The sequence below is a fragment of the Emericellopsis cladophorae genome (genome assembly GCF_022114955.1).
Source record: "Emericellopsis cladophorae strain MUM 19.33 chromosome Unknown NODE_33_length_250951_cov_121_911845, whole genome shotgun sequence".
NCBI lineage: Eukaryota > Fungi > Ascomycota > Sordariomycetes > Hypocreales > Bionectriaceae > Emericellopsis > Emericellopsis cladophorae.
In genome coordinates, this window is record NW_026250958.1 from 167,726 (window position 1) to 182,534 (window position 14,809).

Sequence of the window (14,809 nt, forward strand, 5' to 3'; positions counted from 1 at the left end):
AGTTAGTGGCCCTTCCTGCCCGTATTTTGGTGCATACGTAGCGCCCCTTGCTGTCGAAACCACAAACCAAAGCTACTACATACTTATCCCAACAAAGCTCATTTTAATTGTTGAAGACCCGTTCCTTGACAGATCTCCGATTCGCCGCACAAGGTTCGAAGTCCTGTTGCCGATATAATCACCCAGCAGAGCCGCCCGCGATGGCATCCAAAGCCATGTGGGAGGTTGACCCAGAAACGCGGTCCAAGGTGACGAGATAACCTCTGCTCATTGATGCGAAGGACAACAGACTGACAATTCGTTCTTACCCGTGCAGCTCGCCGCGTTGCAGAAAGAATCAAGCAACAACGTTTGCTGCGACTGCAATGCTCCGTCACCCCAATGGGCTTCGCCCAAGTTTGGCATCTTCATCTGCCTGACCTGCGCTGGCAAGCACCGCGGTCTGGGCGTCCACATTTCGTTTGTGCGCAGCGTGTCCATGGACGCCTTCAAAGCCATCGAGATTGAACGCATGCGCCTAGGCGGGAACGCGGGCTGGCGGAAATTCTACGAACACGAGTCCACCGACAAGAGCAGCATCACCTGGGATGACGGCACCGATTCGGACAGATACACGAGCGAAATAGGGGAGGAATGGAAGGAGAGGCTGACGGCCAAGGTGGAGGGCAGAGAGTACGTGCCCAGCGATAAGAAGCCAGCGCCCGCGCCCGTCAAGAAGCAGACATCGTTTGCCACATCTGGCTCCCGCTCAGGCACGCCGCTCAGCGGGTCGGCCAGTCGCAGCGAGAGTCCCTCGCAGCAGCAACAACCTGGGGGCAAGGTGAAGGTGGACGACGAATACTTTGCGCGGCTGGGCAACGCGAACGCCACTAGGCCGGATCACGTTCCCCCCAGCCAAGGAGGAAAGTATGCAGGCTTCGGTAACACACCTGGTCCCGCCTCGGGAGCGCAGAATGCGCCCTCGTTTGAGGATATGCAGAAAGATACTGTGGCGGCGCTTACAAAGGGCTTTGGGTGGTTCACCTCGACAGTGACCAAGACTGCCAAGAACGTCAATGATGGGTATCTACAGCCCGCGTCGAAACAGGTTGGTCGGTCGTCGTACTCAAGGGCCATCTCGCTGACCATGACATAGTTTTCTCAGACCGACTTTGCGCGCCAGGCACAGACTACAGCGGCCATTTTGGCTAAGCAAGCACAAGCTGCCGGCAAGAATGCCTCCGAGGGCTTCAACCGCTTCGTCGAGGGAGATGAACAGGGGGTCAATGCGCGGTCGCCGCGTGCTTCGAACATGGATGAGAATAGGAGGAGTTTCTGGGATGACTTCTCCAACCTGGCAGACCAGAGAAATGAGACCGGCAGCGGCGGTTCCAGCGCCATTGGAACCAGTGCAATGGGTAAGGGGCGAGCCGGTGGCAGCGCCGCACCGCCCGCGAAGAAGAAGAACGATGAGTGGGATGATTGGTAGGCCCACTGGTGGATGGCGATACGCGGCAGGGAGAGTGCTTGGTTGTCGAAGATTAGACCTTCATGCTGGGAGCTAGGCGTTGGAATATATGTGGCGTTAGACTATGTGACGAATTCGGATACATGTACTTGATCCCGAGTCCAACCGCTGGGAGCCAAACAGTAGTGAACAGTATTAACGTGCTGTTTGAGCCATAGTGCGAGATCCCAATGCTTCGGGTAATCAAGTTAGTACGTCGTGCGCAAGCCGAAGCCGGAGTGCGGCTAGACGACACGAGTCACGTGCGTCTTGGCCCGAGGTTGGAGGCCGGGCCTAGCCGATCCATCATCGACCTGCCGAGCGATCTCACGATACACTGTTTTGCGTCCTTCATTCCCATTTCGGCGTTCATCGTCCCAAGATCACCATGGCTTCCAAACTACGGATTCTTGTGCCCGTCAAGAGGGTCATTGACTATGCGGTAATTACCATGTCTGTCGCGCGGGCGTCTAGGAGTACTAACAAAGAACAGGTCAAGCCCCGCGTCAACAAGGCCATGACGGCCGTTGAAACCGCCGGCGTCAAGCACTCCATGAACCCCTTTGACGAGCTCTCCGTCGAAGAATCCGTCCGCATCCGTGAGAAGAAGCGCTTCCCCGGTGGTGTCGAGGACATCTGCGCCATCTCTGCGGGACCACCCAAGGCCGCCGATGTCCTCCGCACAGCCATGGCCATGGGCGCCGACCGTGCGATCCACGTGGAGCTCAAGGATGGCGAGGATATGGAGCCCTTGACTGTCGCCAAGATGCTTAAGGCCGCGGCCGAGCGCGAGAAGAGCAACCTGGTGATCCTGGGCAAGCAGAGTATCGATGACGACGCCGCACAGACCGGCCAGATGCTGGCGGGCCTTCTTGGCTGGCCGCAGGCCACGCAGGCGAGCAAGGTCGAGTTTGGAGAGAACGACTCCATCACAGTGACCAAGGAGGTCGATGGAGGCGTGGAGACGGTGAAAGCGAAGCTGCCCATGGTCGTGACCACCGATCTGCGATTGAACGAGCCCCGCTACGCGAGCTTACCGAACATTATGAAGGCCAAGAAGAAGAAGCTGGACAAGGTCGGGCTGGGTGACTTTGGTTTGACGAATGAGCCTAGACTCAAGGTGCTCAAGGTCACCGAGCCAGCGCCCAGACAAGGCGGTGGTAAGGTGGAAGATGTTGATGGGCTGCTGGCTAAGCTCAAGGAGTTGGGGGCACTGTAAATTATCCAGACGTTCAGACAATACACCCTACACATCTAGCAATATATTGGGGTTGATTCAGCAAGAGAGTGAGCGTTATTGGGGACGTCATCTTCGTCTAGTGATTTAGCTTAGTATGAATAGCTTAGAGTCCGCAAGGTGGCAGGCTACAGCAGTGATATCTTTAAATAGCAGTTTGTGACCTTGACTGAGGTGGACAATGAATTAATTGTACAATCCTGTCCAGAGCGGCTTTGTTGGTATGCCGAGGTGCGGAGATTGTTTCTATTTTCTGTCGACAAAGAGAACCTGCTTAAAGTGACGGGTTTTTGTTACAAGCCTAGGTAGACAAACACGCTTGATTGGCTACGTTTATAACTTCCGCAACCTCACTCAGCTGCCGTCCAAACTCGTCCTGCCAGTCGCGCAATTCTTCGACCTCGAGGTTTTATTCCCTCCCTCAGCAACCAGCATTCTGTGCAAGTGGCGCGAAAGTACGAGCCCGTGGTGTTGCGAAGATTCATGTTCTGTTGGCGGCACCAGCGGTAACCCCTCCAACACAGGCGAAACTTAAAGGCGGCCTTATCGACGAGCAACCCGGCTACGCTCAGACTACTGAACTTTGCACCTCTGTCGCCCGCCAGCCTCAAACCACGCGAGCACCATGGCCGAGGAAACAAACAGTCCCAAAACGAGTCCTGTATCCAAAGAGGATGCCGAGACGCGAGCGGCCCGCAGGGAGCTAAAGCAACACTCAATATCCGAGCCAGCAAGTACCGCTGCGGCCGACGCGAACGAGCGCCCCGAGACCCCTGCGACCGAAGGAGAGGATGCTGCCCCGGCTGAGGATCACGTTCTGTCGCCGAAGAAGAAGCGGGCGCACGACCAGCTAGACAGCGGGAAGGTCATGCAAGACAAGGACGTACAAAGTGGTGCTTCGACAGACTCGGCCAAGGACCGGGCTTCAAGATCAGAGCCCGAGAAGAAGAGGCCGCGAGATGGTGAGAGCAAAGAAGTATGTCCCATCTCCACGCAGCATGCCTACCAAACAGGTGCTAATGCATTTTACTAGTCCACCACAGAAGACGACAAGAAAACCGGCGGTACCGATGCGAAACCAGATACGAAAAAATCACAGACATCTTCAAGCGCCTTTGCAGCATCAGGATTCGGCAAACTTGCCGCGGGCGGCTCAGGTTTTGCTTCATTGGGTGGAGGGAATGCCAGTCCCTTTGGAGCAGCAGCCGGTAAACCCATGACTTCCTTCGCCTCGCCAACGAAGCCCACGAAGCCCAGCGAGGCGCCGAAGCTTAGCTTTGGAGGTGGTACAAGTGCCTCGCCATTTGCCGGACTCTCTTCCGGATCCAATGGGTTCGGCAGCGCACTGGGCGGCGGTAGCGCATTCGGGGCGTCCTCGGGTTCAAAGCTGGGGTCATTCGCTGCGCCGGGCTCCAAGCCGGCTTTTGGGAATGACAAGCCCGCCAAGGCCTTTGGTGCGCCAGAGAGTGATGTCGAAGATGACGAAGACGACGACAATGATGATGATGAGTCCAAGGACGACAAGGGTGACGAAGAGCGAGCAGCATCGCCTGAGAAAGAAGATGACAAGAAGAAGGCCAGGCTTCAAAAGGGTGGGTGCCCACTCAAACCAGCGTCACTTGTCTTACTAATGCGATTTTAGTTGAGGTCAACGATGGCGAGCAAGGCGAGGTCACTGTCGTCTCTGTGCGGGCCAAGGTCTTCCACTTGGACAAAGAGGTTGGGTGGAAAGAGCGTGGCAGCGGCATGCTCAAGATCAATGTACCAGTCGAGTGCGTTGAGCTTGATCATGATAACAACCCGATCCCTGGGTCATTCGACGCCTCAGGCTTCGAGCTGGAGGACGAGGAAGCTGGCGCGAAACCAAACAAGGTCGCCCGCCTTATTCTTCGACAAGATCAAACGCACCGCGTCATTCTGAACACGGCCATCGCGCCTGCGATGGAGTTTCAGGAGAAGGCAACGCTGAAGTCAGTCGGCATCGTCTTCACAGCATTTGAAGGGGACGGCGCGGGTGCTAAACCTGTGAATATCACTGCCAAGGTACGCATCTGGAATCATGGATTACATGGCTCTGACTTGGAACTAACCTGATCACAGATGACTGCCGCGAACGCCAAGATCTTCATGAACGAGGTCAAGCTCATCCAGAGGGAGCTCCGGGGCATCTAGGGGCAGCCCTCGCCAGCAACTTCTAATACGGCGCCCACCGATGTGTTGCACAGCCAGTACCTACACGTAGGGTACAGCTGAGTTGTGTCAATAGTCGGAGCGAAGAATCTGTAAAGACAGACCAGCGGAACAATGCAAGCAGATGGACATGAGGGAACGCCGTAATGTGGAGTGTGGGGATTTGCAGTTGTCGAGGCTGAAGAGGGGATTGTGAATTGAGAATTGAGTTCCTCAACGTCTGGAATGACTCAAATCTCATGCCACCACCTGGAAGGGTGTTGTTACAAGCCGAGAATGGCAGCTTGATCGGCGCAATCTAGCTTGCAACATTGACACTGTGGCTGGTATACGGAAAATGATGGTTATGTGCTCAGCAGTATGCACAGGGAGGCAAGGCGTCCGGGTAGACTAGAGGAACTTTTCAAGGGTCAAGTGTTTTGCATGTTAGAGGTCGGGGGGAGTCTACATAACAACAGTGCGTACTACGATAAGCAGAATATCCATAGCTCACTCTACCGCGACGTTTTGTTCAGCACCATGATTCCTTTTGACGGCTACTTACATGTAGTCCAGTCCCTTTGTCTTCACGCGATCCTGGTGAGAAAAGGGGTGGTGGTGACGTAGAGGACACACGTGACTTGGCGCCAGTTCCGCGACAAAGATCCGACGCAGTCGCCACAACACCCTACACACAGGCGGACTACCCACCGGTGACTGAGCTGCTCAATTCAAGCATCATATTCCTCATCATGACCTGAGAAATCACTACGGCCGCGACTATGCCTGCGATAGCCGCTCCAGCAGGGACAGAGGACACCCGTACCAAGCGCCGCCCTGCAGCAAAGCGCAAGAGAGCTGCCGAGGGGGATGATACTCCTGCACCAGAGGGCGAAACGGTAGGTGATGGAGCTGAAAAGCCCCAAGCCAAAGGTCGGCGGGCCGCTGCCAAAGGCAAAAAAGCGACTTTGCATAAGGAAAGCAGCACAGTGGTGGACTGCCTTATAGACTGGCCACAGAGCTTCAAGGCATTAGAGCAAACGCACCGGGCGCTGAATCTTGTGTATACATTTTGTTGTACGAGGCGACATCTGGTGACGACATTTGAGACCATCAGACCGACGGTGGAAACGCACATCAAGAAGACGTTGACGGTGGAGACGGTGGCGTCCATCGTCGCGCTCCGGCCTGAGGGAATCAAGTTTGCCTACGTCGATGAGCTCATGCTCGAGCTGGACGTCAAGGCGTCCGAGAGGGATAATACCTTCAAGACGGGAAAGTCTTTCCGATCCCAGGCTCCGGCTCTGGATGCGTCCGTGGGCGGCTGGACAGGCAAAGACACTTTCAGACGGGCGAGCCCTGGTCCCGAAGAACCACCCAAGAGCCGGGAGGTCCTCTACTTTGAGTTTGTAGATGGCGACCTCAAGCGCCAGGTGCAGGACCGTAAGAGTGGCGAGCCTACGAAGCCACATCGCAAGCTGAGAGAGGAGGATCTCAAGATGCCTGTGTACAGCCAGAAGCAGATGACACAGCTCATTGAGAGGCGTAACACGAGGTTCAAGAGCGCAGTCAACGTGTTCTTGAACAAATGTGTCGAAGAGAAGGTTGACCCAGAGATGGTTCTGGTGCAGAAGACGAAAGCGCATATCCCTGAGCCTTCGCCGCCGGAGGAGGATGAGGATTTGCACGCACCCAGCACGCTGCCCGAGATTATTCCACAAGAGCGCAAGAGCATTCCTGAGATTGTGCAGGAGCTGAAGGAGAGCTCGTGGTACACGGGCCAGATTGTGCCAGACGGGCATCGAGTGTTCGAGGCCCAAGAGCCGGTCTACGGAGACTTGGACTTTCTACTGAGTCAGGACCTTGTCAATGCGCTCTACAATGCCAAGGGCATCACCCGATTCTTCGCGCACCAAGCTGAGGCACTAAATGGGCTTCACGATGGCCAGAACGTGGTTGTCTCCACGTCGACGAGCTCAGGCAAGTCGCTGATTTATCAGTTACCGATCATCTACGCTCTCGAGCGGGACTTTAATTCAAGAGCCATGTACATCTTCCCAACCAAGGCACTAGCACAGGACCAGAAGAGGAGTCTGAAGGAGATGATGTCCTACATGCCCGGGATGGAGGAGGTCCTGGTGGAGACCTTTGACGGAGACACGCCTTTTACGATGCGGAATGAAATCCGCGAGAGCGCGAGGACCATATTCACGAATCCGGACATGCTGCACATTACGATTCTTCCACAAGAAGACAGGTGGAGGACGTTTCTCAAGAACTTGAAGTATGTCGTTGGTAAGTGTTCTTCGACTCCTCCCAGCATAAAGACGAAACCATGCTGACCTGTCTATCAAGTGGACGAGCTCCATTATTACAATGGGCAAATGGGCTCCCATATGGCCTTTATCATGCGACGGCTGAGACGGGTCTGTGCTGCCGTCGGCAATCGCAAGGTCAAGTTCATCTCGTGCTCTGCCACCGTTGCCAACCCGAAAGATCACTTCAAGACCATTTTTGGTATCGACAATGTCCGGCTCATCGACTTTGACGGATCGCCCTCGGGACGCAAGGAATTCTTATGCTGGAACACACCCTACAAAGACCCTGGCGATCCTGCAAGTGGCCGAGGCAGCGCCAAATTTGAGTGTGCTCGCTTGTTCTGCTCCCTCATGCTGAGAGGTGTGCGTATTATCGCCTTTTGCCGGGTTCGTCACCAGTGCGAGAAGTTGGTCAACGCCATCAAGCAAGAGCTAGAGTCAATGGGCCGTCCAGAGACTATCAATCTAGTCATGGGCTACCGTGGCGGCTACACGCCGCATGACCGCCGACGCATCGAAAGCGAGATGTTTGAGGGCAAGCTGCTGGGAATTGTGGCCACGACGGCCCTGGAGCTTGGTATTGACATTGGGTCGCTGGACTGCGTGATGACATGGGGCTTCCCCTATACCATTGCCAACCTGCGCCAACAAAGCGGACGTGCCGGGCGGAGGAACAAGGACTCGTTGTCAATCTTGGTGGGCGATTCGTTTCCTACAGACCAACATTACATGCAGAATCCTAATGAGCTGTTCACGAAAGCGAATTGCGCATTGCAGGTAGATCTGGACAATCTCCTGGTGCGCGAGGGCCATATTCAATGTGCCGCATACGAGATGCCTATCCGGCCTAAAGAGGATGCCAAATATTTTGGGGAGGACTTGCCCCGAGTGTGCGAAGAGAGACTTCTCCTGGACGAGACCGGATACTATCACTGTCACGACCGCTTTCGCCCCGTGCCATCCAAATTTGTTGCCATCCGCGACACAGAAGATGATCACTTCGCCATTATCGACATTACCAATGGACGCAACATTGTTCTTGAGGAGCTTGAGGCCTCGAGAGCACATTTCACGATCTACGACGGGGCCATATTCCTCCACCAGGGCAACACGTACCTTGTCCGAGACTTCCAGCCTGAGAAACACATGGCCAAGGTGGAAAAGGTTAGGGTGGAATGGACAACGGTGCAGCGTGATTACACAGACATTGATCCCACAGAGACAGAAGCTCTGCGCAAAATCACCAATTCACGGTCAATGGCCTACTACGGCACGATCAAGATCCAGCAGAACGTATTTGGGTTCTTCAAGGTGGACAAACAGAACCGCGTCCTGGACGCCGTGCACGTCGACAACCCACCCGTCATCCGGTTCAGCAAGGGGATGTGGGTGGACATACCAAAGGTAGCCTTGGAGATTCTACAGGAGCGACGGCTGCACTCGGCCGCGGCGATCCATGCGGCCGAGCACGCCATCATGAGCTTGGTGCCCAACTTTGTCATCAGCATGCCGAGCGATGTACGGACCGAATGCAAGTTTGGGGTGAAGGAGTTTGCGCAAAAGGACAGTCAGCGCAAGCGACCGGCGCGGCTGACGTTCTACGACGCCAAGGGGGGCGCGGGGGGCTCTGGTATCAATACAAAGGCGTTTGAGCACATTGATCAGCTCCTGCGGGACGCGCTCAAGAGGGTTGAGGGCTGTCACTGCGAGAGAGGCTGCGTCGAGTGTGTGGCCTCGGAGCTGTGCAAGCACTCCAACGAGGTGATGAGCAAGGCGGGTAGCGCAGTGGTCCTCAAGGCTCTGCTGAACATGAAGATCAACGTGGAGGATTTGCCCATGGGGCCCGAGGACGAGAGCCCCCTGGGTTTCGAAACGGTTGTTGCTGCGCAGCCAGTGCCCTTTAGGGATGCGCGTCTGTTGGCGCAAGACGGTGGTGAGTCTGAGCCTTTAGTCAAGGCCGAACCACGGGAGGAGTACGAGACCATGGGTGGTTTCGATAGATGGTCTGGTATTGGGGAGCCTCCCATGCCATGAGCAGACCCTTGCGATACCGCATATCCGACTGCTTGTTCTCTCTCATCCATCGATCCGATCAAGACCGGGTCGCGGGATCGCCAGCCGGGAATGACGTCAGAGGCTCCGCGCCGGCATGTGGGAGCCGGACGCGCTCCTGGGGCTGAGCGCCATCCATCCAGTCCCTTGGTCTTCACCCTTCAGCGCGGTATTTGTTGTCATTTGTCCACTACTGCCAGTTCCCTGTTCGCTTGGCCATCTGAGGGAGGGCGATTTCAAATCCCTGCTCTCGCTACATCGCCATGTCTGCCTCAGCTGCCCTCACTCGAAGCTCGTACTCACAAGTCACAACCACTCGTGTTGTCGAACCTTCAGCCAGGTACTGGAATAATTTAACGTTAACTATCCGTACTTTATTAGCACCCGAGCTGCTCGTGGACTCAGTGCCGTTCAAGCTTGTTTGCATGGGACCCTTGGCAACAGCCCGTGCAGGTCGCATAACCAATCCTCTCCCATTCTCCAGCCTCCCTCGACCATTCCCCCGGCAGTACGGCACCGAGATGTGTCGAGCAAGTTGTCCACGTTCGATTGATTCACCAATGGCCACTACCGTCTCAAACCTACGGTCAAGGGTCAAAACAGGGAAGACCCTCCCGCTTAGATGTCTCTGCGTCTCAATCGCGCGAGGGACGCGTGACGATGATGCTGGCGCTCCGTAGCTGGCGTATTGGACGCCCAACCCAATCGAGTAATATGCTGGTCCTGTCTCTGATACTCATCCATTAGTACTATTTTCACTCTGTCATCACATCTTCAAGCTGGGACTTCCTCGTCTCTCTACGCCGTGGTACGTCGCCAAGCACAATATCAGGGGACAAGGAGCAGCGCCGGCGGCCTCCAGAATATCGATCTCCTATTCTACGTAGGCAGAGAAGAAGAAAAGAGGACATTCAACATTCGCGCAGAAGCGAATTCGACGGCCAACTGAGTTACTCTGGCATCATGATGCCCCCTTCTCCTCCTCAACAGAGCAGGAGGCATTCCCGTCCACGCAGCCGTGACGAGCGTCGCTCTCACTACAGCGGCAGCAGCATCATGGGTGATAATCAACATCGACATCGACAACAGCAGCACCACCAGCTTCCCGCCCCAACGACCTACGATCGCTTCCCCAAACGGCACCAGAATACAAATGAGAAACAGTCCCGACTGGCCTTGAACCCGGGGGGCGAAAGCGGGCGACGAGGCTTCCATCCCAGCCACTTCCTCCGCATCAATTTTAGGTCGACCAGTCGAGCCAGCACAATATGCAATCTTCTGTGGCCATTTGTACCTGCGGCACTGGCTGTGCGATGTGCGTTGTCTCTCCTTTTTCTTGTCTGATGTATTTGCAAAGATCCTTGTAAAAATCATGTACTGACGGGGACGGGCAGATACCATGGAGGAGCGTCACATTCTCATCTTCACGCTGGCGTACATCGCCATGGTACCGTGTGCCAATCTCATTGGCTTTGCTGGGCAGGAACTGGCACAGAAGCTACCGCGTGTCATTGGCATGTTGACAGAGATTACGTGCGTATCAGGCATCCTGCGTGTACATGTGAGAGCGAAACTAACGTCCTGTCTAGCTTGGGCTCCGTGGTCGAGATTGTGCTGTTCATCGTCCTGTTGTCCAAGGATTACTTCAACGTCATCAAGGCTGCTATCCTCGGCTCCATTCTCGCCACGATGCTGCTGTGTCTCGGGTTCTGCTTCTTTGTTGGCGGTGTCTGTCGTACTGAGCAGACGTTTGGCGGAACCATCAGCGAGACAGGTCATGGCCTCCTATTCCTAGCGTAAGTTCTCATTCCCATCGTATCTCGCGAGACAGACAGACATACATACATATCTCGGGGAAAGACATTTGCGAACGCCTGGTTGCTGACAGTCTTACGCAGGGGCGTCTCGCTCGCCGTACCCACCGTCTTCGGCCAGGGCATCTTCGAAACCAACCTCAGCGGCGTCGAGCTTGATGATCGCACCCTCCAAATCTCCCGCATCATCTCCGTCCTCCTCATCATCGCCTACGCCGCCTACCTCTTCTTCACCGTCACCACCCACCACGGCCTCTACGATGCCAGCTTCGCCTACGACGAGCACCGCGACGCCGACAAGCACGAGGACGCGCGCAAAGCCAAGCTCACCATGACGGAGTGCATCATTGCCCTCCTCATCGCGATCCCGCTCGTCGCCATCATCGCCATCACCCTCGTGCTGCAGATCGAGCACGTCATCGAGGTCTCCAACGTGAGCGACGCCTTTATGGGCCTCATCCTCGTGCCCCTCGTCGAGAAGTTTGCCGAGCACCTGACCGCCATTGACGAGGCGTGGGATGATCAGATGAACCTCGCGCTGTCGCATGTCCTGGGGGCCACGCTTCAGACTACGCTGTTCAATGCGCCGCTGACGGTGGTCGTTGCCTGGGGCCTGGGCAAACAGATGGATCTCAATTTTGACATTTTCAACCTCGTCATGCTGATATTGTCTATTCTTACTGTCGGGAGGTTCTTACAGGATGGTAAGAGCAATTACCTCGAAGGGTTATTGCTGGTCCTGCTGTACATTGCCGTTGCTGTGTCGGCTTGGTACTACCCCAATCCGACAGAAGGGCACTGAGCAGTCGATGTTCGAATGTGGTCTGTACGAGTGGTGTGGGGGAATTTTCGTAATGGCCTTTTGAAATGAACATTTAACTGTCGGCTATGCGAAATGCGGTCGTCGTGCCCCTAGAAGAACAGCAGATTGTCCTCGCTCCAGCCCATGCCCAGAAACACCTCCTTGACCGTTTGCTCCATGGGTTTGGGTCCACAGACAAGGACCATCTCATCTCCGATCCCCGGTTTCGCGGGTGCGCCGACCTCTTCTGAGAAAAAGGCCTTGTCCATCCTGCCTCTCCTCCCCGCCCACGCGGGACTAGGCTTTGAAAGTGTGTGGATGAGCTGGTAGCGCTCCGGGTGCCGCTTGGCTAGTTCGTCCAATTCTTCCCTGCACAGAATATCCGTCTCCTCTCGGTTGCCATTGAATAAGAGACATCTTGTCTCGTCCTCTGGGTCCTTCAGGACGGCCCTCAGAACCTGGAAGATGGGGGTGATACCCGATCCACCGCACACCATGATGAACCGACGGATATGCCTCATTTGCCCGGAAACGTTAACTCGGCCCTGACCGAGATACTCGAATTTCCCAACGGGTCCTTTGAAGTCCACAAAGTGCCCGGTGGGGATGGCATCGAGAGCCTGTGTCATTCTGCCACCCTTGCGATCAGGGGTGTCGTAGTATACTTTGATGAGTATCCTTAGACGGCCCTTCTCGTCGGCTTCCGATAGCGGTGTGTATGCCCTGATAATGGCCTCGCGAGTGGCGGGATCGCGTAGTCGCACCATGAGATGTTGGCCCGTCGGCAGACCAATGTCCTGTGCTTCATGGTCTAGACGAAAGGTGAAGATGAATGAGTCGGGGGATACTCTATCCTTGGAATCTAGTATGGCTTTTGTCCAGCTCTTGGGTTGGAGGAAGACGATGCGGTTGGTATCAGGCTGTTGTTCTTCTTCACCGCCAGTGGTCAGGGCTTTGAGGGAAGCAAGGTCGAGTGTGCCAATGTGGTAGTCGGGCATCATGGCTTTGGCGTTCTCACTATCTGCAGATACATGTTAGCCTTTGCCCTATATAGGCAGTGAAACTCACGTACGGATAGTGACGAATTCTTCGGTAGCATCTTGGGCAGCGGCAGCTGTGATGGACGTTGCGCCCCCGGGGTGTCCCTCCAAAAAGGGGGTCCCATCGTACACCTCGCCATTGACAACGAACCACGGCTCCGTTTCGCTCGAGTGAGCTTGCAGCTCTTCAAGGGTAATGGTGCGCTTGATTTTGTCGTTTGTCATGCAGATATCCTTCGCTGGCTCCGGTTCGACCACAACGGACTCGTCTTCACCATTCATCCTTTCCCCCCAAAAGCCGTTGCTCAAATCGCCGCCGTTCTTCTTCACTCTTTCCATCCAGCCACCTGGCATTAGGGCCGGTTGAGTTGGGTGTTCGAAGCGCAACGAGTGGTTCTCTTTGTGTATCACAACGCGAAACCAAGGATTGTTCATCATGCCCAGCACAGACCAGTACATGTCCCTCGGCTGCACCATCATGCCCTCGTCCATAGCGCGGACCATGATGTCGTCGGAAGAACAAAGATCGTCCAGCGGGATGTCCAGGGACCAAAAGCACCAGCAGAAGCTTGTTTCACGCCACCACATGTCCACGCGCCCGCCGTAGAGAGTGTCGCCATCGGGCGCGGCGCGATAGTCGTCTTCTGGGTAGTATATGTTCGCGAGGCGCCATGATTTGCCCTTGTCGAGGGTGACCTCCATCCTAGTGATCCGCTTGCCGCCGCCACCATATGCGTAGCCCCTGACGCTATAGCTCGCATTCTCTCCCGTTGTGGGTATTTTCTCGCCATGTGCTGGGTAGCAGATGGCGCTGTTTGAGTTGAGGTCGTAAATGGCGTGCCTCTCATCTTTCCAGACATCAGGCAGGTTGGCGCTGGCTTCCGGCGAGACCATGGTCGGTAGCACGCGGTTGTCGTAGATGTGATACCAGTTATCACTCGGTTCAGCCGTGACAATAATCTTCTTGAGCCACTTGACACTTCGACCGCCAATCTGCCCGGGCACGACGATGCGAACGGGCTTCCCGTGGTCCGGATGGAGCTTCTCGCCGTTCATCTTGTGCGCCACCAAGATCCCCTTATTCGGGTCCATGCACCAGTTGAGCTTCAAAGAGGTGCCATAGTAGCCGTTGGGGAGTTTGTCTGCGCCCTCAAAGCAGACGTATCTCGCTCCGTGGCGAGGTCTGGCGCGAGAGAGCAGGTCACCGATGGGCACGCCTGTCCACAACGCGGTGGACAAGCCCGCTGCACCCCATGAAAAGCCCTTGGACTTCCGAACCATGTTCTGCTCCTTTCTTCGGTTGCCAGCGCAGACAAGTGTGATAGGATATGTGACTTGCTCGTAAGCGGCCAAGAGGTCTCGTACGCTCATCGTGATGGGGTTGTCAACCATGCCCTCAACAGTAAACTCCCAGTCCAGCATATCCTCGTCCGCACAAAGTGGGACGGGACCATGGTTTCGGACATAATGGAGATCTTCATTGGTGAGAAAGCCTTGGTCGTATAGGTCGCTCAGCGGTGGCTCGACATTGAAGGGATGGACACCCGTAAGTCGAATCAGCCGAGGGTCTCGCTCAACATGACTGTCGGGCGTCTTCAGGTCCTCTTTCAGCACGCTTTTTTTGCTGGACGAAGGTGGTAGAGGATATACTTTCGCCAGCTCGGACGAAGACAAGTCAGGTGTGTCAACCAAGTGTTCTTCTCTCGCGGACGTGCCAGGACTGCCCGATCTCGAATGCTTTGCGGTAGAAGGGGGACTTGGAGGATATGCGACGTGTGTAGGCATCTTTGGCGTTTCCATCGTGGGTCAAGACTTTCCACAGCCACCGTGTTCGGTATGTATATATGAACAGGCTGCTAGATCTTTCCTAGGAGGTGTGGCCAGGTTCAAG

The 14,809-nt window shown here is 55.4% G+C and overlaps 6 protein-coding genes across 6 annotated transcripts; 5 read left to right on the forward strand and 1 right to left on the reverse strand.

The window, feature by feature from the left end:
• Positions 1-200: 200 nt before the first annotated feature.
• J7T54_007275 (ADP-ribosylation factor GTPase-activating protein-like protein) lies at positions 201-1,468 on the forward strand (the record flags this gene model as incomplete). Its single annotated transcript, XM_051507563.1, has 3 exons — positions 201-224; positions 317-1,087; positions 1,145-1,468. The coding sequence occupies 3 exons, from the start codon at positions 201-203 to the stop codon at positions 1,466-1,468; spliced, it is 1,119 nt and encodes a 372-aa protein (XP_051361282.1).
• Positions 1,469-1,874: 406 nt separating this feature from the next.
• J7T54_007276 (electron transfer beta-subunit) lies at positions 1,875-2,705 on the forward strand (the record flags this gene model as incomplete). The annotated part of the gene is made up of 2 exons (XM_051507564.1): positions 1,875-1,928; positions 1,980-2,705. 2 exons carry the CDS (start codon positions 1,875-1,877, stop codon positions 2,703-2,705), a joined length of 780 nt encoding a protein of 259 aa, XP_051361283.1.
• A 643-nt stretch (positions 2,706-3,348) lies between these two features.
• On the forward strand, positions 3,349-4,895 carry J7T54_007277 (Brefeldin A resistance protein-like protein; the record flags this gene model as incomplete). Its single annotated transcript, XM_051507565.1, has 4 exons — positions 3,349-3,699; positions 3,757-4,315; positions 4,366-4,766; positions 4,824-4,895. 4 exons carry the CDS (start codon positions 3,349-3,351, stop codon positions 4,893-4,895), a joined length of 1,383 nt encoding a protein of 460 aa, XP_051361284.1.
• Positions 4,896-5,674: 779 nt separating this feature from the next.
• Positions 5,675-9,244, forward strand: J7T54_007278 (putative ATP-dependent helicase-like protein; the record flags this gene model as incomplete). Its single annotated transcript, XM_051507566.1, has 3 exons — positions 5,675-5,791; positions 6,002-7,187; positions 7,248-9,244. 3 exons carry the CDS (start codon positions 5,675-5,677, stop codon positions 9,242-9,244), a joined length of 3,300 nt encoding a protein of 1,099 aa, XP_051361285.1.
• A 1,074-nt stretch (positions 9,245-10,318) lies between these two features.
• J7T54_007279 (uncharacterized protein) lies at positions 10,319-11,878 on the forward strand (the record flags this gene model as incomplete). Its single annotated transcript, XM_051507567.1, has 4 exons — positions 10,319-10,577; positions 10,657-10,795; positions 10,852-11,058; positions 11,161-11,878. The coding sequence occupies 4 exons, from the start codon at positions 10,319-10,321 to the stop codon at positions 11,876-11,878; spliced, it is 1,323 nt and encodes a 440-aa protein (XP_051361286.1).
• A 110-nt stretch (positions 11,879-11,988) lies between these two features.
• On the reverse strand, positions 11,989-14,703 carry J7T54_007280 (NiaD; the record flags this gene model as incomplete). Its single annotated transcript, XM_051507568.1, has 2 exons — positions 11,989-12,899; positions 12,951-14,703. The coding sequence occupies 2 exons, from the start codon at positions 14,701-14,703 to the stop codon at positions 11,989-11,991; spliced, it is 2,664 nt and encodes an 887-aa protein (XP_051361287.1).
• Positions 14,704-14,809: the final 106 nt, after the last annotated feature.